This window comes from Salvelinus alpinus, chromosome 1, assembly GCF_045679555.1.
Source record: "Salvelinus alpinus chromosome 1, SLU_Salpinus.1, whole genome shotgun sequence".
Lineage (NCBI taxonomy): Eukaryota > Metazoa > Chordata > Actinopteri > Salmoniformes > Salmonidae > Salvelinus > Salvelinus alpinus.
In genome coordinates, this window is record NC_092086.1 from 11121869 (window position 1) to 11146672 (window position 24804).

Here is a 24804-nt window from a genome sequence, read left to right on the forward strand (position 1 = left end):
AGTATGTTTTATTATGAAAAGTACAATATATCCTTGTATACTTGTACAACTATGGAGCGTATGTCCATATATAATTATACAATTTGTTATTCAACATAAAAGACAACAAATGATCACATTGGTATTTTAACGGTGTTATTGTCACAATTATAGGAAGACACGCATGTGTGTGTGTGTGTGTTTTTCTACAGTGTGTGTGTGTGTGTGTGTGTGTGTTTGTCCAGTGTGTGTGTGTGTGTGTGTGTGTGTGTGTCCAGTGTGTGTGTATCTGTCCAGTGTGTGTGTGTGTGTGTCCAGTAAGTGTGTGTGTGTGTGTGTGTGTGTGTGTGTGTGTGTGTGTGTGTGTCCAGTGTGTGTGTGTGTATCTGTCCAGTGTGTGTGTGTGTCTGTCCAGTAAGTGTGTGTGTGTGTGTGTCCAGTGATTGTGTGTGTGTGTCCAGTGTGTGTGTGTGTGTTTCCAGTGTGTGTGTGTGTCCAGTGTGTGTGTGTGTGTGTGTGTGTGTCCAGTGTGTGTGTGTATCTGTCCAGTGTGTGTGTGTCCAGTAAGTGTGTGTGTGTGTGTGTGTGTGTCCAGTGTGTGTGTGTGTATCTGTCCAGTGTGTGTGTGTGTGTGTCCAGTAAGTGTGTGTGTGTGTCCAGTAAGTGTGTGTGTGTATCTGTCCAGTGTGTGTCTGTGTGTGTTTGTCCAGTGTGTGTGTGTCCAGTGTGTGTCCAGTGTGTGTGTATCTGTCCAGTGTGTGTGTGTGTCCAGTGTGAGTGTGTGTGTGTCCAGTGTGAGTGTGTGTGTTTGTCCAGTGTGTGTGTGTGTGTGTGTGTGTGTCCAGTGTGTGTCCAGTGTGTCTGTCCAGTGAGTGTGTGTGTGTCCAGTGTGAGTGTGTGTGTGTGTCCAGTGTGTGTGTTTGTCCAGTGTGTGTGTGTGTGTGTGTGTGTGTCCAGTGTGTCTGTCCAGTGAGTGTGTGTGTCCAGTGTGATTGTGTGTGTGTGTCCAGTGTGTGTGTGTGTGTGTGTCCAGTGATTGTGTGTGTGTGTCCAGTGTGTGTGTGTGTGTTTGTCCAGTGTGTGTGTGTCCAGTGTGAGTGTGTGTGTCCAGTGTGTCTGTGTGTGTTTCCAGTGTGTGTGTGTGTCCAGTGTGTGTGTGTCCTGTGATTGTGTGTGTGTGTCCAGTGTGTGTGTGTGTGTGTGTGTCCAGTGATTGTGTGTGTGTGTCCAGTGTGTGTGTGTTTCCAGTGTGTGTGTGTGTTTCCAGTGTGTGTGTGTGTGTGTGTGTGTGTCCAGTGATTGTGTGTGTGTGTCCAGTGTGTGTGTGTGTGTTTCCAGTGTGTGTGTGTGTCCAGTGTGTGTGTGTCCTGTGATTGTGTGTGTGTGTCCAGTGTGTGTGTGTGTGTTTCCAGTGTGTGTGTGTGTGTGTGTGTCCTGTGTGTGTGTGTGTGTGTCCAGTGTGTGTGTGTGTGTGTGTGTCCTGTGTGTGTGTGTCCAGTGTGTGTGTATCTGTCCAGTGTGTGTGTGTCCAGTGTAAGTGTGTGTCCAGTGTGAGTGTGTGTGTGTCAAGTGTGTGTTTATCTGTCCAGTGTGTCTGTGTGTGTGTTCAGTACGAGTGTGTGTGTGTGTGTCCAGTGTGTGTGTGTCCAGTGTGAGTGTGTCCAGTATGAGTGTGTCCAGTATGAGTGTGTGTGTGTGTGTCCAGTGTGTGTGTGTGTGTCCAGTGTGTGTGTGTGTGTCCAGTGTGTGTGTGTATCTGTCCAGTGTGTGTGTGTGTGTGTCCAGTAAGTGTGCGTGTGTGTGTGTCCAGTAAGTGTGTGTGTGTGTGTGTGTGTGTCCAGTGTGTGTGTGTGTATCTGTCCAGTGTGTGTGTGTGTCTGTCCAGTAAGTGTGTGTGTGTGTGTGTCCAGTGATTGTGTGTGTGTGTCCAGTGTGTGTGTGTGTGTTTCCAGTGTGTGTGTGTGTCCAGTGTGTGTGTGTGTGTGTGTGTGTGTGTCCAGTGTGTGTGTGTATCTGTCCAGTGTGTGTGTGTCCAGTAAGTGTGCGTGTGTGTGTGTCCAGTAAGTGTGTGTGTGTGTGTGTGTGTGTCCAGTGTGTGTGTGTGTATCTGTCCAGTGTGTGTGTGTGTGTGTCCAGTAAGTGTGTGTGTGTGTCCAGTAAGTGTGTGTGTGTATCTGTCCAGTGTGTGTCTGTGTGTGTTTGTCCAGTGTGTGTGTCCAGTGTGTGTCCAGTGTGTGTGTGTATCTGTCCAGTGTGTGTGTGTGTCCAGTGTGAGTGTGTGTCCAGTGTGAGTGTGTGTGTTTGTCCAGTGTGTGTGTGTGTGTGTGTGTGTGTCCAGTGTGTGTCCAGTGTGTCTGTCCAGTGAGTGTGTGTGTGTCCAGTGTGAGTGTGTGTGTGTGTCCAGTGATTGTGTGTGTGTGTCCAGTGTGTGTGTTTGTCCAGTGTGTGTGTGTGTGTGTGTGTGTGTGTGTCCAGTGTGTCTGTCCAGTGAGTGTGTGTGTCCAGTGTGATTGTGTGTGTGTGTCCAGTGTGTGTGTGTGTGTGTGTCCAGTGATTGTGTGTGTGTGTCCAGTGTGTGTGTGTGTGTTTGTCCAGTGTGTGTGTGTGTGTGTGTGTGTGTGTGTCCAGTGTGTGTGTGTCCTGTGTGTGTGTCCTGTGTGTGTCCAGTGTGAGTGTGTGTGTCCAGTGTGTCTGTGTGTGTTTCCAGTGTGTGTGTGTGTCCAGTGTGTGTGTGTCCTGTGATTGTGTGTGTGTGTCCAGTGTGTGTGTGTGTGTGTGTGTCCAGTGATTGTGTGTGTGTGTCCAGTGTGTGTGTGTTTCCAGTGTGTGTGTGTGTTTCCAGTGTGTGTGTGTGTGTGTGTGTGTGTCCAGTGATTGTGTGTGTGTGTCCAGTGTGTGTGTGTGTGTTTCCAGTGTGTGTGTGTGTCCAGTGTGTGTGTGTCCTGTGATTGTGTGTGTGTGTCCAGTGTGTGTGTGTGTGTTTCCAGTGTGTGTGTGTGTGTGTGTCCTGTGTGTGTGTGTGTGTGTCCAGTGTGTGTGTGTGTGTGTGTGTCCTGTGTGTGTGTGTCCAGTGTGTGTGTATCTGTCCAGTGTGTGTGTGTCCAGTGTAAGTGTGTGTCCAGTGTGAGTGTGTGTGTGTCAAGTGTGTGTTTATCTGTCCAGTGTGTCTGTGTGTGTGTTCAGTACGAGTGTGTGTGTGTGTGTCCAGTGTGTGTGTGTCCAGTGTGAGTGTGTCCAGTATGAGTGTGTCCAGTATGAGTGTGTGTGTGTGTGTCCAGTGTGTGTGTGTCCAGTGTGTGTGTGTCCAGTGTGAGTGTGTGTGTCCAGAATGAGTGTGTGTGTGTGTGTCCAGTGTGTGTGTGTCCAGTGTGAGTGTGTCCAGTATGAGTGTGTGTGTGTGTGTCCAGTGTGTGTGTGTCCAGTGTGTGTGTGTCCAGTGTGAGTGTGTGTGTGTGTCCAGTGTGAGTGTGTCCAGTGTGTGTGTGTGTGTGTGTGTGTCTGTCCAGTGTGAGTGTGTGTGTGTGTCCAGTGTGTGTGTCCAGTGTGTGTGTGTGTCCAGTGTGTGTGTGTGTGTGTGTGTCCAGTGTGTGTGTGTGTGTCCAGTGTGTGTGTGTTTGTCCAGTGTGTGTGTGTGTGTGTGTGTGTGTGTGTGTGTGTGTGTGTGTGTGTGTGTGTGTGTGTGTGTGTGTCCAGTGTGTGTGTGTGTCCAGCGTGTGTGTGTCCAGCGTGTGTATGTGTCCTGTGTGTGTGTGTGTGTGTGACTCCAGTGTGTGTGTGTGTGTGTGTGTGTCCAGTGTGTATGTGCGTGTGTCCAGTGTGTGTGTGTTTGTCCAGTGTGTGTGTGTGTGTGTGTGTGTCCTGTGTGTGTGTGCGTGTGTGACTCCAGTGTGTGTGTGTGTGTGTGTGTGTGTCCAGTGTGTGTGTGTCCAGCGTGTGTGTGTCCAGCGTGTGTATGTGTCCTGTGTGTGTGTGCGTGTGTCCAGTGTGTGTGTGTTTGTCCAGTGTGTGTGTGTGTGTGTGTGTGTGTGTGACTCCAGTGTGTGTGTGTGTGCGTGTGTCCAGTGTGTGTGTGTTTGTCCAGTGTGTGTGTGTGTGTGTGTGTGTGTGACTCCAGTGTGTGTGTGTGTGTGTGTGTCCAGTGTGTGTGTGTCCAGCGTGTGTGTGTCCAGCGTGTGTATGTGTCCTGTGTGTGTGTGCGTGTGTCCAGTGTGTGTGTGTTTGTCCAGTGTGTGTGTGTGTGTGTGTGTGTGACTCCAGTGTGTGTGTGTGTGACTCCAGTGTGTGTGTGTGTGTGTCAGGTTATTATTTCAGGGACACTGAGTCGCCATACCAAACCCCAAACCCTGGATAGAGGGGCTCAGTGAATTTGGAGGTGAATGTGTACAGGTGGGTCAATGTGTCAGAGGAGGCTCTATAGAAGGACAGAGTGCCGGCTGGCCAGTCCAGATACACTCCTACTCTGTGGGAGCTGGAGGGGCGGACGTCTATGAGAGTGGGATTATTATTGTGCCAGGCAGCGTAACTGTTGTCAGAGCAGAACAGACTCCAGGACTTGTCATTACATCCAAGACAACAGTCAAGACCCCCTCCTCTCCTGCTGATTCCTTTATATGTCACTCCTATATCAGCCCCCCCACTCCACTCTACCTCCCAGTAACAGCGCCCAGTCAGACCCTCTCTACACAGCACCTGTTCACAGTCCTCAAATCTCTCTGGGTGATCAGGATACGGCTTCTCTCTCCTACATGTCACCTTTCTGTTCTCCTCAGACAGAGAGAGGCGTCTGTTTACTGTGTTTGGGTCCAGTGTGAGATCACAGACATCTGATGGATGAAACCAGACACAATATTAGAAATCATCATCATTCACATTAGAATGTTAACTCACTTTTCACTAATTCATTTAATGTAGATGTTTCTAGGTATCAAAAGGAGAAGTGAAGGTAACTTGAGACTTGTTGAATGATCATATGTTATACTGTATGGTAATATAAAACACACTTATTCCCATTCCCATTAATTACACACACACACACACACACACACACACACACACACACACACACACACACACACACACACACACACACACACACACACACACACACACACACACACACACACACACACACACACATTGTCAAATCAACTCTTTGTAAACTTTGGTGTCCCTGATTTCTGCTTCTGTAGAACTACAGCTGATATTTAATATGACCAAGTAAGTAATGATGGTGGTCTTTGACTTAACTTGAATTAAGACTTATTCTTAGTCATATTCTTCACAGCAGTCAACACTCACATTTTCTACGCCCAGGTTTCATTCTGTTCTCTCCTCCATGTTCCACACTGTAGCGGTAAGCAGAAGAACAGACAGTCATTGAGGGATACACCTGAACACACACACACACACAGTAACATAACTTTGTCCAAGTGGTGGTAAGAATGTTTGTCTGTATGTGTGTGTGTTTAGTTTGTGTGTCCAGTGTGTGTGGCGTGTGTGTCCTGTTTGTGTGTGTGTCCAGTGTGTGTGTGTGAGTGCAGTGTGGGTGTGTGTCCAGTGTGTGTGTGTGTGTGTGAGTGCAGTGCGTGTGTCCTATGTGTGTGTGTGTCCTGTGTGTGTGTATGTGTCCAGTGTGAGTGTGTGTGTGTGTGTGTGTGTGTGTATGTGTCCAGTGTGAGTGTGTGTGTGTGTGTGTGTGTGTGTGTGTGTGTGTGTGTGTGTGTGTGTGTGTGTGTGTGTGTGTGTGTGTGTGTGTGTGTGTGTGTGTGTGTGTGTGTGTGTGTGTGTGTGAGTCCAGTGTGTTTCACACACAAACACACAGGACACACACAAAGGACACACACACAAAGGACACACACACTGGACACACACACTGGACACACAGTCAGCATATAATTTGTCCAAGTGGTGGTCAGAATGTTTGTCTTAACTAGCCTGATAAGTCAAACATGTCTGATATGAACATTGACATAAACCCTCTACATACTTGAGTTTCTCCAGTCTGCAGTGTGGATCCTCCAGTCCAGCAGAGAGCAGTCTGACTCCTGAGTCTCCTGGGTGATTGTAGCTCAGGTCCAGCTCTCTCAGGTGTGAGGGGTTTGACCTCAGAGCTGAGACCAGAGAAGCACAGCCTTCCTCTGTGACTAGACAGCCTGACAGCCTGCAAAGAGTCAAATCATATTAAAATCACACTGATATTCTTTGGTGGTGAAAATAGTGACAGTATATTTTTTCAACATATTCAGATACATCAGAGTCCTGAAATCTGCCATATCTATTCATAAATTAATGTATCATTATTATAAATGACAAATGATCAAAGTGTTGCTTGTAGAGAGAAACATGTATAGTACAAATATTTGAGTAGACTGACCAGACCAGTTAAAAAGCAGTATCAGTCAAAAGACAGACAGTGAGGTATCAGATTTAGATTTTATTGAGTATACAGTCCACATCATATCTATTTTGACAGTGAAGCTAACATTTTAAATGTGTCTCTATACTCCAACATTTTGGATTTGAGATCAAATGTTTTTTACAAGGTGACAGTATATAATGTCACCTTTATTTGAGGATATTGTTTGTGTGTGTCCTAAGTTTATTTATTTATTTAACCTTTTTTTAAACTAGGCAAGTCAGTTAAGAACACATTCTTATTTACAGTGGCGGCCAACGCTGTGCGGCGCCCTATGGGACACCCAATCAGGACTGGATGTCATACAGCCTGGATTCAAACCAGGGTCTGTAGTGACCTTCTAGCACTGAGATGCAGTGACCGCTGCTCCACTTGGGAGTGTGTGTGTCTAGTGTGTGTATATATATATTATAATATATATGTGTGTGTGTGTGTGTGTGTGTGTGTGTGTGTGTGTGTGTGTGTGTGTGTGTGTGTGTGTGTGTGTGTGTGTGTGTGTGTGTGTGTGTGTGTGTGTGTGTGTGTGTGTTAGGGCTGGGCGGTATACCGTATTTTATGATATACCGATATTGATGCAGGGACCGGTTTGCGTCGTTACTTTACCTTCTATAACGGTATTTGAATGTTTGGTTTGTTAAATGTGATACGCCATGTGTAATGTCCATTTTTATAGTTTTCCTTACTTGAGTCATGTCGTCTCCATAACGACACTATTAGCTTGTGTTTCTTACATCAACAAACAGCTAGTTTGTCTTTTCTTAGCAAGTTGCCCTTATTCTTGTGAGATGCTAATGGTTAGCCGCTAATGCTAATAGCTAGTTAGCTAATAAATGTACTGAGTCAGAGCAAACGTAGCTAGCTAATACAGCCTGATAATACCAGTGATGGTGTAGACCTAAATCAGCATGTTGTTTGTGCAACAGTATCTTCTAAACCAAAGAGGAATATGCAGAGCAAAAACATGTTAGTTACATGAAGTAGCCAAGAGAAAACATGTTAGCTACATGAAGTAGCCAAGAGAAAACATGTTAGCTACATGAAGTAGCCAAGAGAAAACATGTTAGCTACATGAAGTAGCCAATAGAACATGCAATGTTGCCAAAGACTATTGGTCCCCTAGGAAACACTTATCAACACTTTAGTCCCTACCCTGTTACAATAACTCCTCCTGGCATTTTAATTCCTTGTCATCTCAAACACTGTATTCAAAGTGCCCATTATTATATTATAGTTATTATATATAGTATATATATATATATATATATATATATATATATATATATTAGTTATATTCTAACTAGAGAATTAGAATAGTCATTCTATTTCCATGATTCCAAAAGTTTTGCTCCAATTCGCAAGTCAAATCGCAATTGCAATATTTGTTTAAAAATAAGTCCTAGATTATTTGTCCATATCGTGCAGCCCTACGTGGCAGTGTGGAAAATATCTCAATTGAGCAGTGGTGTAAATTACTTTTTAAAAAATACTTTCAACTACTACTTACTTTACTGTTTTTATTTTGACAACTTTTACTTTTAATTCACTACATTCCTAAAGAAAATACTGACTTTTTACTCCATCCATTTCACTGACACCCAAAAGTACTCGTTACATTTTGAATGCTTAGCAGGACAGACAATGGTCCAATTCACACACTTATCAAGAGAACATCCCTGGTCATCCCTACTGCCTCTGATCTGGCGGACTCACTAAACAGAGAACATCCCTGGTCATCCCTACTGCCTCTGATCTGGCGGACTCACTAAACAGAGAACATCCCTGGTCATCCCTACTGCCTCTTATCTGGCAGACTCACTCAACACAAATGCTTTGTTTTTAAATTATGTCTGAGTGTTGGAGTGTGACCCTGGCTATCCATAAATTAAAATAACAAGAAAATTGTCCTGTCTGGTTTGATTAATATAAGGAATTTTAAATTATATATACTTTTATTTTTGATACTAAAGTACATTTTATCAATTACTTTAAAAAAATATATAATATATATAGATTTTTTAAATGTAACCTATATTTAAGTAGGCAAGTCAGATAAGATCCCACCCTGGGATCACTCACTACTCATAAAGCAAATGTACAACTTTTATTATTCAAAAACTAAAAATACCATCCACTTTTTTTATTTTAAATACTGTGATATTTTGGCATTATCGCCCAGCCCTAGTGTGTGTGTGTGTGTGTTAATTGAGTGATACATGCACACACACACACAGGACAAACTGGACACACACACAGGGCATACACAGACACACACACAAAGGACACACACACACACACTGGACACACACACACACACACTGGAGACACACACGCAATGGACAACACACACACAGTTCAAAATGCTGGAGCATAGCACCAAATTTAAAACTTTAAGCTTCACTGTCCAAACACATATGGTGTGGACTTATGTGTGCCTGGTAAACACATGTGGATCTGGTGAACAGTTATCACTTGTTGACCAACTACAGGAATACTGACCTCAGAGTCTCCAGTTTACAGTGGGGATTCCCCAGTCCAGCAGAGAGCAGCTTCACTCCTGAATCCTTCAGGTCATTGTTACTCAGATCCAGCTCTCTCAGGTGTGAGGGGTTAGACCTCAGAGCTGAGACCAGAGAAGCACAGCCTTCCTCTGTGACTCCACAGCCTGACAGCCTGACAAAGAGATCATCATGACTTCACAAATACACTGTTAATTTAACACCAGTAGTGTAGAAGGACAATGGCAGATGCATTTGGTTTATTCTCTCAAACAACATATAGATTCATCTTCCGTCTCCTAGAATTGTATGGTCATAATTTATACTAATGTGAACATTAATGCATTTATTCAATATGTTTTTAAAAATAATATTATATACATATTATAATACATATTTTTCTCTAAACGTAATATTGCTTCCTGATGATTAGTTCTTATATGTCATTTGATGTACTCACAGAACAGCTCTGGAGGCTTTGACCACTGGCAGCAGCCTCAGAAGACCTTCCTCTGATCTGGAATATTTCTTCAGGTCAAACACATCCAGCTCCTTTTCTGAAGTCAGCAACACAAAGACCAGAGCTGACCACTGTGCAGGTGACAGGTTGGGTTTTGAGAGACTTCCTGATCTCAGGTAGCTTTGGATCTCCTCCACTAGAGAATGGTCATTCAGTTCATTCAGACAGTGGAACAGATTGATGCTCCTCTCTGGAGAGGGATTCTTCCTGATCTTCTTCTTGATGTACTTGACTGTTTCTGCATGGCTCTGTGAGCTGCTTCTTGTCTTTGTCAGTAGACCTTGTAAGTGCTTCTGATTGGACTCCAGTGAGAGGCCCAGAAGGAAGCGGAGGAAAAGGTCCAGGTTTCCCGTCTCACTTTGTAAGGCTTTATCCACAGCACTCTTGAAGAAAGTAACTTTACGCCTTTGTTTGATCCTCACAGAAAGGTTCCAGGGCGTTGATTGCGGTTCATCCAGTAGATTCTCATTGTTGTTGATGAATGAGAGGAACACATATACAGCAGCCAGAAACTCCTGAATGCTCAGATGAACAAAGCAGTACACCTTGTCCTGGTACAGCCCACATTCCTCTTTAAAGAGCTGTGTGCACAATCCTGAGTACACTGAGGCTTCATTGACATCAATGCCAGCCTCTTTCAGGTCTTCTTCATAGAAAATTAGATTGCCCTTCACAAGCTGTTGAAAAGCCAGTTTTCCCAGTGACAGAATGCTCTCTTTATTCCAGTGTGGACCTGTCTCTTCTTTCCCAAGATACTTTTCATTATTCTGTTTGGTATGAAACACCACAAGGCATGTGTACATCTCAGTCAGAGTCTTGGGCATCTCTTCTCTCTCATGTTTCAGCATGTGTTCAAGGACTGTTGCAGAAATCCAACAGAAGACTGGAATGTGGCACATGATGTGGAGGCTCCTTGATGTCTTTATGTGTGAGATGATTCTGCTGGCCAGGTCCTCATCACTGAATCTCTTCCTGAAGTACTCCTCCTTCTGTGTGTCATTGAACCCTCGTACCTCTGTCACCTGGTCAACACAACATGAAGGGATCTTATTGGCTGCTGCAGGTCGGGTAGTTATCCAGAGGAGAGCAGAGGGAAGCAGATTTCCCTTGATGAGATTTGTCAGCAGAACATCCACTGAGGTTGACTCTGTGACGTCACAACATATCTTGTTCTTCTGGAAGTCTAGGGGCAGTCGGCACTCATCCAGACCATCAAAGATGAACAGAACTTTGTACTTGTTGTAGATGGAGATCCCTGATTCTTTGGTTTCCATTGAGAAGTGATTGAGAAGTTTAATGAAAGTGTGTTTGTCCTCTTTTATCAAATTCAGCTCCCGGAAAGGGAATGAAAATACAAATTGGACATCCTGATTTGCTTTTCCTTCAGCCCAGTCCAGAATGAACTTCTGCACAGAGACTGTTTTTCCAATGCCAGCGACTCCCTTTGTCAGCACAGTTCTTATAAGTTTGTCTTGTCCAGTTAAGGTTTTGAAGATGTCGTTACATTTGATTGCAGTCTCTGGTCTTGCTTGTTTCCTGGTTGTTGTCTCAATCTGTCTCAGCTCATGTTCATTATTGACCTCTCCTGTTCCACCCTCTGTGATGTAGAGTTCTGTGTAGATCTTATTGAGAAGTGTTGGGTTTCCTTGTTCAGCGATCCCCTCAAATACACATTGAAACTTCTTCTTTAGATTAGATTTGAGTTCACGTTGGCAAATCACAGCAAGCTCATCTGAATGAAGAAAAAACACAGAGGATTTTTATATTATTTTAATGCCTACAGTAATGTAGGACTGTTATAAAGTTTTAAATTATAATAATGTATTCTCTTAAAACCTCTTGAAGCTAGGGGGCACTATTTAAAAAATAAAATAAAAATAACGTTCCCAAAGTAAACGGCCTATTTCTCAGGCCCAGATGCTAGAATATGCATATAATTGACAGATTATGATAGAAAACACTCTAAAGTTTTAATATTTACTGTGAGTATAACAGAACTGATTTTGCAGGTGAAAACCTGAGGAAATCCAACCCGGAAGTGCCTCTTATTTTGAAAAATCCCTGTTCAATTGCCTGCCTTTCCTCCATTTAAAGGGATATCAACCAGATTCCTTTTCCAATGGCTTCTACAGTGTGTGAACAGTCTTTAGACATAGTTTCAAGCTTTTATTCTGAAAAATGAGCGAGATTTTTCACATCGCGCCAGATGTCCTTCGATTAGTTCAGGCGCGCCACAGTGGTAGCTCGACATTTTCTTTCTCTCTTGTATTGAATAGTTTACCGTCCGGTTGAAATATGATCGATTATGTATGTTAAAAACAACCTGAGGATTGATTATCAAAAAACGTTTGACATGTTTCTACAAACTTTACGGATACTATTTGGAATTTTCGTCTGCCCTTCATGACCTGCACGAGCCTGTTGATTACTGAACATAACGCACCAACCAAATGGAGGTTTTTGGATATAAAAATAATCTATATCGAACAAAAGCAACATTTATTGTGTAACTGGGAGTCTCGTGAGTGCAGACATCCGAAGATCATCAAAGGTAAGCGATTAATTGTTTTGCTTTTCTGACTTTCGTGACCAAACTACTTTGCTGCTAGCTGTTCATAATGTTTTGTCTACTGATCGATAAACTCACACAAACGCTTGGATTGCTTTCGCTGTAAAGCATATTTTCAAAATCTGACACGACAGGTGGATTAACAACAAGCTAAGGTGTGTTTTGGTATATTGCACTTGTGACTTCATGAAATTAAAAAAATGTAGTAATTCTTTTTGAATTCGGCACTCTGCAATTCAGCGGATGTTTACGAAAATGATCCCGCTAAAGGGATCTGTGCGCCAAGAGGTTTTAACTGACTGTATAAATGTGTAAATATTTTCATAATGCATTACAGACTGGTGTGACTAATTATATTATTATTGGTATTATTGATGGTATTATTAATGTTGTCTCTCTCTCTCTCAATGAATCGACACAACACATCCCTGCCGCTACTTGATGAGGTAAATAGGTGTTGTTTTGAGAATATGAAATATACTTTTTCATGTCACTGAGGGAGTACTGAGGTTTAGAGGGTCTACACCAGAAGTTAATGGTTATAGGAGGAAGGCATATAGTGGAGGGTCTACACCAGAAGTTAAGGGTTATAGGAGGAAGGTATATAGTGGAGGGTCTACACCAGAAGTTAATGGTTATAGGAGGAAGGCATATAGTGTGTGCAATTAAGCTTGGAATGTGTTGCGTGCAGAGAAGTGATTACATGTGGCAGGGGAGAGAGCCATGTATTAGTGATGTAGGGGGGTTGAGGTCAGGTCAGGAGGAAGGTATACGGTGGAGGGTCTACACCAGAAGTTAATGGTTATAGGAGGAAGGTATATAGTGGAGGGTCTACACCAGAAGTTAATGGTTATAGGAGAAAGGTATATAGTGGAGGGTCCACACCAGGTGGGATGAAGTGAGGAAGAACAGATATCACTAAGGTTCTGTCTAGCAACATAGATACATTGGCTGTTCGGTTGGGGAGGAGGAGACTCAGCCGAGGAGAAAGGGTTAAATATCAGTGCTTGTGTCAAATGTTTTGTTGTCTGAATTACAGCTGTAAAGACCATTTGGGAAGAAGTAAACTTGGTTAAGCTTCTCTAGTGTACGTGAGTTATTTACTCTGAAAAACTAGAACCAAACAGTGTTAAGGCTGCTACAATATCATTGAGGTACACAGCTACTTTAGCTGTACTTTAGCTACAGCTTTTTAAATGTTATAAAACAGCATTCAACATGAGGCAGACAGATCTTACATTTCTCCAGTGTGTCAGCAAGCTCCTTCTGGTTCATTTTCCTCAGGACGTGCAGTGTGATCTTCAGAGCCCCCTCTCTGGCACTGCTCTCCTGCTTCTCATCTTCAGCATCCACCACTTCCTTATCCTGCTTCTGACTCTCAAAGCCTTCTGGGAGTTCTGGACTAAGAATCCTCTTGAACATCTTCAGCTCGTTCTTCACAAATGTCATTATTTTCTCTTCAAGCAACTGAAATTTAAAAAAATAAATAAGTTAAGCAAGAGAAGAAATGCTTTCTCATTAACATATTAATGAATGATTGACAGATCAACTTTACTTGAGGTAAACAAAAACAAATGTACATAACAGGACCACATACACTGAATATGGAGTCCAGGTCTGTTTGATGACTCTGGGAAGACTGACCACTGAGAATCTCTGACTCTGATCTCTCCTGTTGGTTTCTGTGGACAAAACATGAGATTACATCTCCTCATCCAGGGAGTGACAACTCACACACACACACACACACACACACACACACACACACACACACACACACACACACACACACACACACACACACACACACACACACACACACACACACACACACACACACACACGGACACGGAGAAATGTTGTGTTTGTTTAATATTGTTTTAGGACTATGAAAATGGACAAAATGATTAGCCTATGGATTATGAAAACAACCAAAATAAATGGGAAAATGGGAGAGAAATGACTAGAGACAGTGTTGTTTAACTCACTGACCATGACCCATGAGTTCTTCTTACCTTTGTTCAGTAGAAAAGTCTCCCTCTCTAAACTGTATAGGACGATACATAGACCGGTCACTCTTCATGGACACACAGCTGGGTACAGGGGAGGCTGATCTCTCCTGCATGATTGGGCTTCAACACAACAGAGACAAACATTACATCTCTCATCTACTCTGAGCTCAGATGGGGAAACAGAAGAAGAGTTTCATTCCTAAATAAGTTTTGTTATGTTAAGTTATGTTCATGTTTTTTTGCTAAATGAGGAGATGGCACGTGGGTGCAGCATTACTGAGATTAGAATGTTGTCATATGTGTACCGACACCGGGCTTGCAGCCATAAAAGGTTAATAGGAATAAGTGTGTTTTATATTACCATACAGTATAACATATGATCATTCAACAAGTCTCAAGTTACCTTAACTTCTCCTTTTGATACCTAGAAACATCTACATTAAATGAATTAGTGAAAAGTGAGTTGACATTCTAATGTGAATGATGATGATTTCTAATATTGTGTCTGGTTTCATCCATCAGATGTCTGTGATCTCACACTGGACCCAAACACAGTAAACAGACTCCTCTCTCTGTCTGAGGAGAACAGAAAGGTGACATGGAGGACAGAGGAGCAGCCGTATCCTGATCACCCAGAGAGATTTGAGGACTGGGGACAGGTGCTGTGTAGAGAGGGTCTGACTGGGCGCTGTTACTGGGAGGTAGAGTGGAGTGGGAGATGGGTTGATATAGGAGTGACATATAAACTGGAAAATGGGAGAGGAGAAATGACTAGAGACAGTGTTGTTTAACTCACTGACCATGACCCATGAGTTCTTCTTACCTTTGTTCAGTAGAAAAGTCTCCCTCTCTAAAGTGTATAGGATGTTTCATAGACCAGTCACTCTTCATGGACACACAGCTGGGTACAGGGGAGGCTGGTCTCTCCTGCTTGATTGGGCTTCAACACAACAGAGACAAACATTACATCTCTCATCTACTCTGAGCTCAGATGGGAAAACATAAGAAGACTTTCATTCTAAAACGCTATGTATCAATTTTCAGAAAAGTTGGTGAATTCAATTTTATAGCTTAAAGAAATGATAAAATAAATTGTGTTTTTTCACTATCTAATCATGACATGGGGTTGTTCAATGACAGACATTACTTTCTTTATATTCTATCACTTGATGGTTTCATTGTTAGGGAGTCAAATGTTTTTTCTTTGCTAAACGCTAAATATCTCCCTCACTCTCAAATGTGACCGACCGGCTCAATTTGGTAATTAACTAAATTAAATACTGTTTTTATGACCATGTTTTGAAATTATTCTTCATTAAAATATGGAACCTGCGTTCCATTGCTTTTCTAAAGACAAAGGAATTGTCCGGTTGGAACATTTTGACGATTTATGTTAAAAACATCCTAAAGATTGAGTCTATACATTGTTTGACATGTTTCTACAAACTGTAATATAACTTTTTTGGACTTTTTGTCTGAACTTTCGTCTGCCCGCGCCTTGTGAGTTTGGATTTGTGAACTAAACGCGCTAACAAAAGGAGGTATTTGGATATAAATTATGGATTTTATAGAACAAAACAAACATTTATTGTCAAACTGGGATTCCATTTTTGGATATAGATATGAACTTTATTGAACAAAACATACATGTATTGTACAACATGAAGTCCTATGACTGCCATCTGATGAAGATCATCAAAGGTTAGTGAATAATTTTTTCTCTATTTCTGCTTTTTGTGACTCCTGTCTTTGGCTGGAAAATGGCTGTATGTTTTTTTTTGTGTGACTAGGTGCTAACCTAACATAATCATATGGTGTGCTTTCGCTGTTAAGCCTTTTTGAAATCGGACAAGATGGGTAGATTAACAATAAGTCAAGCTTTAATTTGGTGTATTGAACTTGTGAATGTATGAAAGTTAAATATTTCTAAAATATCTTTTTGAATTTCGCGCTCTGCCTTTTCAGCGGATGTTGTCGAGGGGTTCTGCTAGCCCTAACAAGTTAAACACTAAAGTTACCGTCCATCTAGTGAAGAGAGGAGAACCGGACAGAGGTATCCAGCATCCGTCAACGAGAGAGGGAGAAGCCCTCCGCGGGATTTAACAGGTGGAAGAAACAACTGGAGAACTCCATCGTTCCACAAGAAATGCAGGCAGCCGGTGATGATGTAGTGGTAGCTCGGTTAACTAGGATGCTGCTGGTAGAGTAGCTAGCTAGCTTACCTAGCTGTACCGACTAGCTTGGCTAGCTAGCAGGTCGTTCGTCTGAACAATAAACTTCGGTGTCTCAACACTGTAGCGATCTCCATCGTTATTCCCCAAGATCGCCTCAGCCCACTCTGCGCGATTACTTCATAGCTAGGCAAATAAGGTAATATTATGAAACTGGGCTCCATGGCAGATGCAAGGAACTAGTTTTCATCAGAAAAAAACGTTGTTAAAAATGGAATGTGTCCAGTCTACTTGAGGCGCCCCAAAAATAATATTAAAAAGTTTGGTCCTTGGACACAGAGGGGTTAAACACTAAAGTTACCGTCCATCTAGTGAAGAGAGGAGAACCAGACAGTAAACGATAACTAACAAACATTTGTATATTGTATGTATACTTCTTTTAGTGCCCAAAAACCTAATACTTCAAGGTCAACTGTAATATGAATACCAATGTAAAGCACAATTTCGCCACTTTCCAGCTAAATCAACGAGGAGACCTTCAGGCTGCCCGTCTCTGCATGAATGAAGAAGGCAATGAGCTCCGTCGGGTCTTTTTAAAAATGGCGGGTAGGACACCTCATAAGCTGTTCTAACCAGTTAAGAGGTACCAGCAGGTATCTGGATAATAGCCTCATGAGCTGTCCTAACCAGTTAAGAGGTACCAGCAGGTGTCTGGATAATAACCTCATGAGCTGTCCTAACCAGTTAAGAGGTACCAGCAGGTATAATAGCCTCATGAGCTGTCCTAACCAGTTAAGAGGTACCAGCAGGTATAATAGCCTCATGAGCTGTCCTAACCAGTTAAGAGGTACCAGCAGGTATCTGGATAATAGCCTCATGAGCTGTCCTAACCAGTTAAGAGGTACCAGCAGGTATCTGGATAATAGCCCCATGAGCTGTCCTAACCAGTTAAGAGGTACCAGCAGGTATAATAGCCTCATGAGCTGTCCTAACCAGTTAAGAGGTACCAGCAGGTATAATAGCCTCATGAGCTGTCCTAACCAGTTAAGAGGTACCAGCAGGTATCTGGATAATAGCCTCATGAGCTGTCCTAACCAGTTAAGAGGTACCAGCAGGTATCTGGATAATAGCCTCATGAGCTGTCCTAACCAGTTAAGAGGTACCAGCAGGTATAATAACCTCATGAGCTGTCCTAACCAGTTAAGAGGTACCAGCAGGTATCTGGATAATAACCTCATGAGCTGTCCTAACCAGTTAAGAGGTACCAGCAGGTGTCTGGATAATAGCCTCGTGAGCTGTCCTAACCAGTTAAGAGGTACCAGCAGGTATAATAGCCTCATGAGCTGTCCTAACCAGTTAAGAGGTACCAGCAGGTATCTGGATAATAGCCTCATGAGCTGTCCTAACCAGTTAAGAGGTACCAGCAGGTATAATAACCTCATGAGCTGTCCTAACCAGTTAAGAGGTACCAGCAGGTGTCTGGATAATAGCCTCGTGAGCTGTCCTAACCAGTTAAGAGGTACCAGCAGGTATAATAGCCTCATGAGCTGTCCTAACCAGTTAAGAGGTACCAGCAGGTATCTGGATAATAGCCTCATGAGCTGTCCTAACCAGTTAAGAGGTACCAGCAGGTATCTGGATAATAGCCCCATGAGCTGTCCTAACCAGTTAAGAGGTACCAGCAGGTATAATAGCCTCATGAGCTGTCCTAACCAGTTAAGAGGTACCAGCAGGTATAATAGCCTCATGAGCTGTCCTAACCAGTTAAGAGGTACCAGCAGGTATCTGGATAATAGCCTCATGAGCTGTCCTAACCAGTTAAGAGGTACCAGCAGGTATAATAACCTCATGAGCTGTCCTAACCAGTTAAGAGGTACCAGCAGGTATCTGGATAATAGCCTCATGAGCTGTCCTAACCAGTTAAGAGGTACCAGCAGGTATCTGGATAATAGCCTCATGAGCTGTCCTAACCAGTTAAGAGGTACCAGCAGGTATCTGGATAATAGCCCCATGAGCTGTCCTAACCAGTTAAGAGGTACCAGCAGGTATAATAACCTCATGTGCTGTCCTAACCAGTTAAGAGGTACCACCAGGTATAATAACCTCATCAGCTGTCCTAACCAGTTAAGAGGTACCAGCAGATATCTTGATATTAGAACATGCAGCCAATCAGTGGTTCCTGCTTTGGAACAGTGGCAACCTGTTATTCAGGTGCAGAGACCCACCTGTTATTCAGGTACAGAGACCCACCTGTTATTCAGGTACAGAGACCCACCTGTTATTCAGGTACAGAGACCCACCTGTTATTCAGGTAGAGAGCCCCACCTGTTATTCAGGTACAGAGACCCACCTGTTATTCAGGTACAGAGACCCACCTGTTATTCAGGTGCAGAGACCCACCTGTTATTCAGGTACAGAGACCCACCTGTTATTCAGGTACAGAGACCCACCTGTTATTCAGGTACAGAGACCCACCTGTTTTTCAGGTAGAGAGCCCCACCTGTTATTCAGGTACAGAGACCCACCTGTTATTCAGGTACAGAGACCCACCTGTTATTCAGGTGCAGAGACCCACCTGTTATTCAGGTGCAGAGACCCACCTGTTATTCAGGTACAGAGACCCACCTGTTATTCAGGTGCAGAGACCCACCTGTTATTCAGGTGCAGAGACCCACCTGTTATTCAGGTACAGAGACCCACCTGTTATTCAGGTACAGAGACCCACCTGTTATTCAGGTACAGAGACCCACCTGTTATTCAGGTACAGAGACCCACCTGTTATTCAGGTACAGAGACCCACCTGTTATTCAGGTACAGAGACCCACCTGTTATTCAGGTACAGAGACCCACCTATTATCCTGTTATTCAGGTGCAGAGACCCACCTGTTATTCAGGTGCAGAGCCCCACCTGTTATTCAGTCAAAAAATAAATAATAAATAAATAGTTGCGTCATGATTGGCTAAGTGTTCTGTCACTCATGGAGACACTACGTCACCACTAAATCTACAGGGAGAGCTCTAAAATTCAAGCCCGTTGGGTGCTGCCATGGAGTTACATTAGAAGTGTCCATCCAAAAGGCTCAAGGTCATTGGCCACAGATAAAATGAACATCACGTTATATCTACAGTAGCTTTGATTGGACTGATCATATCAACATCCTACTTTCAAAACCCTAGTTAGCAGGCTAGCAGTCATCATCATGAATCAGGTCAACAATCTACTGGCAAATCCTCTTCAATCCTTGTCAAATGAAGAGAAATTATAGATAGAACGTATCAGTGCTTATCGGCCATTGGACATAAACATTATACAACAAGTCGGAAATCGCAAATTCAACAACGAGTTGGTTTGGAGGGAATCAGTGCGTAACTGCAAGCGTTGCAAAACAAATCACTAGCCTGCTATTCAGTGGAGAGGGTGTCCAAGTCTTTTCCAAGCTTAAGGATAAGCATTCACCTGCAACACCATGGACCAGAAAAGGTTGAATACATTGGCCATGCTGTGACTTCTGCTGAGTTCAAAACAACTGTAAACGTGGAAATCTCAGACTTCAGTGTGTTCAAGACAACTGGGAACTCGGAAAAAAACTAGCTCCGACTGAGAAAATACGTCTTGAATGGTCATCCAACTCTAAATTCCAAGTCGGGAACTCTGGCCTTTTTCTAGAGCTCCGACCTGAAGATCAATGACGTCAATTTTCCAACTTTGCTTTTTTTCAGAGTTCCAAGTTGTCTTGAAAGCACAATTAATCCAGAGAATGCCAGACTTTGATGACAAAGTTTGATGACAAAATGTCCCCACAAGAACCGCCGCGCCCACCCCACCCTACACAGCCCTTATTTTAAGTGTTTCTACAATTCCCAATGGGAAAAATGTATGGTGGAAAAACTATTGGAACAATTTTTATGGGTACTATAACACCTCCACTGTGGGGCTTTATAAAACTATTGGAACCATTTCCCTGTTTGACCGCTAGGTGTTATGGGTATTATGACACCTCCACTGTGGGGCTCTATAGAACTATTGGAACCATTTCCCTGTTTGACCGCTAGGTGTTATGGGTATTATGACACCTCCACTGTGGGGCTCTATAAAACTATTGGAACCATTTCCCTGTTTGGCCGCTAGGTGTTATGGGTACTATGACACCTCCACTGTGGGGCTCTATAAAACTATTGGAACCATTTCCCTGTTTGACCACTAGGTGTTATGGGTATAATGACACCTCCACTGTGGGGCTCTATAAAACTATTGGAACCATTTCCCTGTTTGACCGCCAGGTGTTATGGGTACTATGACACCTCCACTGTGGGGCTCTATAAAACTATTGGAACCATTTCCCTGTTTGACCGCTAGGTGTTATGGGTAATATGACACCTTCACTGTGGGGCTCTATAAAACTATTGGAACCATTTCCCAGTTTGACCGCTAGGTGTTATGGGTATTATGACACCTCCACTGTGGGGGCTCTATAAAACTATTGGAACCATTTCCCTGTTTGACCGCTAGGTGTTATGGGTATTATAACACCTCCAAGGTGGGGCTCTATAAAAATATTGGAACCATTTCCCTGTTTGACCGCTAGGTGTTATGGGTATTATAACACCTCCAAGGTGGGGCTCTATAAAACTATTGGAACCATTTCCTTGTTTGACCGCTAGGTGTTATGGGTATTATGACACCTCCACTGTGGGGATCTACAGCGCAAATGAAACGGGAGAATCTAGAGAATGTAACAATATTAGTTTCATCTTGCTGTGATGTAACAATATTCACTGTGATGTAACAATATTCTCTGTGATGTAACAATATTCTCTGTGATGTAACAATATTCGCTGTGATGTTCAGCCCCCAAAATGAAAAAAATACTAAATAATTTGATAGAATTTAACTAAGACCACTTTCTCTTGGTCACAGACGGACAACATCACTTTGTGTTTACAGCTGAAGATGTAATGAGTCTGCAGACATTTGAATGGTGTCTCTGCGCCGCTCAGTTGATGTTTAGGGGAAAATATCATACACTAAAATCTATGAATCTTAGAAAAGTAATATTTTACACATGAAGGTACCCAGAAGCCTTCATTTCTGATGAAAAAACACAAATGTGAAAAAATTATGGATATAGCGTTTTGGATATAAACTCTTCATAAATTCTTAAACAAAATTGTAATCTCACCTCTTAGCTTTGGTGTCATGTTCCCCAGAGAGACACCTTTTAGAGGCAGGTCCCTCCTCTCTCTCCCCAGAGAGACTCATTTTAGAGGCAGGGTCCCCCTCCTCTCTCTCCCCAGAGAGACTCATTTTAGAGGCAGGTCCCTCCTCTCTCTCCCCAGAGAGACTCATTTTAGAGGCAGGGCCCCCCTCCTCTCTCTCCCCAGAGAGACTCATTTTAGAGGCAGGGCCCCCCTCCTCTCTCTCCCCAGAGAGACTCATTTTCGAGGAATGACCCCTAAACAGAGATCCAACATGTCATTGAACTATAGTACATAAAAAAATATACAAATTGTAAAATATCCACAATATACGAATATATGAACAATATGTTTTTTAATTGTATTGCCTACGCCCAGTTAGCGCCATTTAGTATGATTGAACTGTCACGTAGCTGTCCCAGGTGAAATGGACTGTTAGATCTGAGTGTTTTACTGTCATTCACTATACTAGAATTACACCATACATTTCATTTCTTTCACACTTTACAATATTCCCTGGGAAAAATCTTACCTTGTAGTCTGAATTCACAACCAGAACATGTCAAGTAAATTAAATATTTTCTGTTCTGCTGAGAGAGCACCTTCCTGATGACAAGTGGCTCTGTATCTACAACATTCTACCAACATCCTACATGAATAATCCCTGGTAGGATCCTTACTACTATCCCAACTTCAACATTCTACCAACATCCTACATGAATAATCCCTGGTGGGATCCTGACTACTATCCCAACTTCAACATTCTACCAACATCCTACATGAATAATCCCTGGTAGGATCCTGACTACTATCCCAACTTCAACATTCTACCAACATCCTACATGAATAATCCCTGGTAGGATCCTTACTACTATCCCAACTTCAACATTCTACCAACATCCTACATGAATAATCCCTGGTAGGATCCTGACTACTATCCCAACTTCAACATTCTACCAACATCCTACATGAATAATCCCTGGTAGGATCCTTACTACTATCCCAACTTCAACATTCTACCAACATCATACATGAATAATCCCTGGTAGTATCCTTACTACTATCCCAACTTCAACATTCTACCAACATCCTACATGAATAACCCCTGGTAGTATCCTTACTACTATCCCAACTTCAACATTCTACCAAAATCCTACATGAATAATCCCTGGTAAAATCCTTACTACTATCCCAACTTCAACATTCTACCAACATCATACATGAATAATCCCTGGTAGGATCCTTACTACTATCCCAACTTCAACATTCTACCAACATCCTACATGAATAATCCCTGGTAGGATCCTTACTACTATCCCAACTTCAACATTCTACCAACATCCTACATGAATAATCCCTGGTAGGATCCTTACTACTATCCCAATTTCAACATTCTACCAACATCCTACATGAATAATGCCTGGTACACACGTAAAAACGCTTACACACACACACACACACACACACACACACACACACACACACACACACACACATACACACACACCTCTAGCTCAGTCTAGCCATCTCTGGTCACTGTCAGCAGCTAGTTAATGAGAAGGGGACTAAAATCAATGCACACACCATGGGAGGAATTCCTGATTACCTACCCCTCCTGTTTGTGTGTCTGTCTGTCTGTGTGTGTGTGTCTGTGTGTGTCTATGTGTCTGTGTCTGTCTGTGTGTGTGTGTGTGTGTGTGTGTGTGTGTGTGTGTGTGTGTGTGTGTGTGTGTCCTTTATCTTCCTCAGTGGGGAAAGAGAGAAATAAAGAAGTAAATTTAAAGACAAACGTCGTCCTGAATAATTACTGCTGACTAATCTCTCCCTCTCTCTTTGCTCCCTCTGTTCTGACTCTCTCCCTCTCTCTCTCTTTCCCTCTGTTCTGACTCTCTACCCTCCCTCTCTCTCTCTTTCTCTCTGTTCTGACTCTCTACCCTCCCTCTCTCTCTCTTTCCCTCTGTTCTGACTCTCTCCCTCCCCCTCTCTCTCTTTCCCTCTGTTCTGACTCTCTACCCTCCCTCTCTCTCTCTTTCCCTCTGTTCTGACTCTCTACCCTCCCCCTCTCTCTCTTTCCCTCTGTTCTGACACTCTACCCTCCCTCTCTCTCTCTTTCCCTCTGTTCTGACTCTCTACCCTCTCTCTCTTTCCCTCTGTTCTGACACTCTACCCTCCCTCTCTCTCTCTTTCCCTCTGTTCTGACTCTCTACCCTCCCTCTCTTTCCCTCTGTTCTGACTCTCTACCCTCCCTCTCTCTCTCTTTCCCTCTGTTCTCTCTCTACCCTCCCTCTCTCTCTTTCCCTCTGTTCTGACTCTCTACCCTCCCTCTCTCTCTCTTTCCCTCTGTTCTGACTCTCTACCCTCCCTCTCTCTCTTTCCCTCTGTTCTGACTCTCTACCCTCCCTCTCTCTCTTTCCCTCTGTTCTGACTCTCTACCCTCCCTCTCTCTTTCCCTCTGTTCTGACTCTCTCCCCTACCTCTCTCTCTTTCCCTCTGTTCAGACTCTCTACCCTCCCTCTCTCTCTCTTTCCCTCTGTTCTGACTCTCTACCCTCCCTCTCTCTCTCTTTCCCTCTGTTCTGACTCTCTACCCTCTCTCTCTCTTTCCCTCTGTTCTGACTCTCTACCCTCCCTCTCTCTCTCTTTCCCTCTGTTCTGACTCTCTCCCCTCCCTCTCTCTCTCTTTCCCTCTGTTCTGACTCTCTACCCTCTCTCTCTCTCTCTTTCCCTCTGTTCTGACTCTCTACCCTCCCTCTCTCTCTCTTTCCCTCTGTTCTGACTCTCTACCCTCCCTCTCTTTCCCTCTGTTCTGACTCTCTACCCTCCCCCTCTCTCTCTTTCCCTCTGTTCTGACTCTCTACCCTCCCTCTCTCTCTTTCCCTCTGTTCTGACTCTCTCCCCTCCCTCTCTCTCTTTCCCTCTGTACTGACTCTCTACCCTCCCTCTCTCTTTCCCTCTGTTCTGACTCTCTCCCCCCTCTCTCTCTCTTTCCCTCTGTTCTGACTCTCTACCCTCCCTCTCTCTCTTTCCCTCTGTACTGACTCTCTACCCTCCCTCTCTCTTTCCCTCTGTTCTGACTCTCTCCCCCTCTCTCTCTCTTTCCCTCTGTTCTGACTCTCTCCCCCCTCTCTCTCTTTCCCTCTGTTCTGACTCTCTACCCTTCCTCTATCTCTCTTTCCCTCTGTTCTGACTCGCTACCCTCCCTCTCTCTCTCTTTCCCTCTGTTCTGACTCTCTACCCCCTCTCTTTCTCTCTCTCTCTCTCTCCCCCTCAGGGCTCCAGATCCTCTATCTGTTCTGACTCTCTACCCTCCCAGTATAGTATACACAGACTGGACAACAGGACAATGATCCTAAGCCCGGACTTGAACCCGATCGAACATCTCTGGAGAGACCTGAAAATAGCTGTGCAGCGACGCTCCCCAACCAACCTGACAGAGTTTGAGAGGATC

At 43.5% G+C, this 24804-nt stretch overlaps 2 protein-coding genes across 4 annotated transcripts in view; one reads left to right on the forward strand and one right to left on the reverse strand.

Annotated features, from left to right (window-relative positions):
• Window positions 1–24804, forward strand: part of LOC139583688 (NLR family CARD domain-containing protein 3-like) — a 672088-nt gene that overhangs the window by 329650 nt on the left and 317634 nt on the right. The window contains exon 13 of one of the 3 annotated variants that reach the window (XM_071326905.1): window positions 14513–15318. The exons of the other annotated variants lie outside the window; for them this stretch is intronic. Coding sequence (XP_071183006.1) covers window positions 14513–14781 — 269 coding nt within the window. The 3' untranslated portion in view covers window positions 14782–15318. Of the gene's footprint in view, window positions 1–14512; window positions 15319–24804 lie in introns of those variants that run through there. 3 annotated transcript variants of the gene reach the window in all.
• LOC139552158 (NLR family CARD domain-containing protein 3-like) lies at window positions 4717–10823 on the reverse strand. Its single transcript, XM_071364018.1, has 4 exons — window positions 9350–10823; window positions 8891–9064; window positions 5966–6139; window positions 4717–5324 (listed from the first exon to the last, which is right to left on the reverse strand). The coding sequence occupies exons 1-4, from the start codon at window positions 10681–10683 to the stop codon at window positions 5267–5269; spliced, it is 1740 nt and encodes a 579-aa protein (XP_071220119.1). The 5' UTR covers window positions 10684–10823; the 3' UTR covers window positions 4717–5266.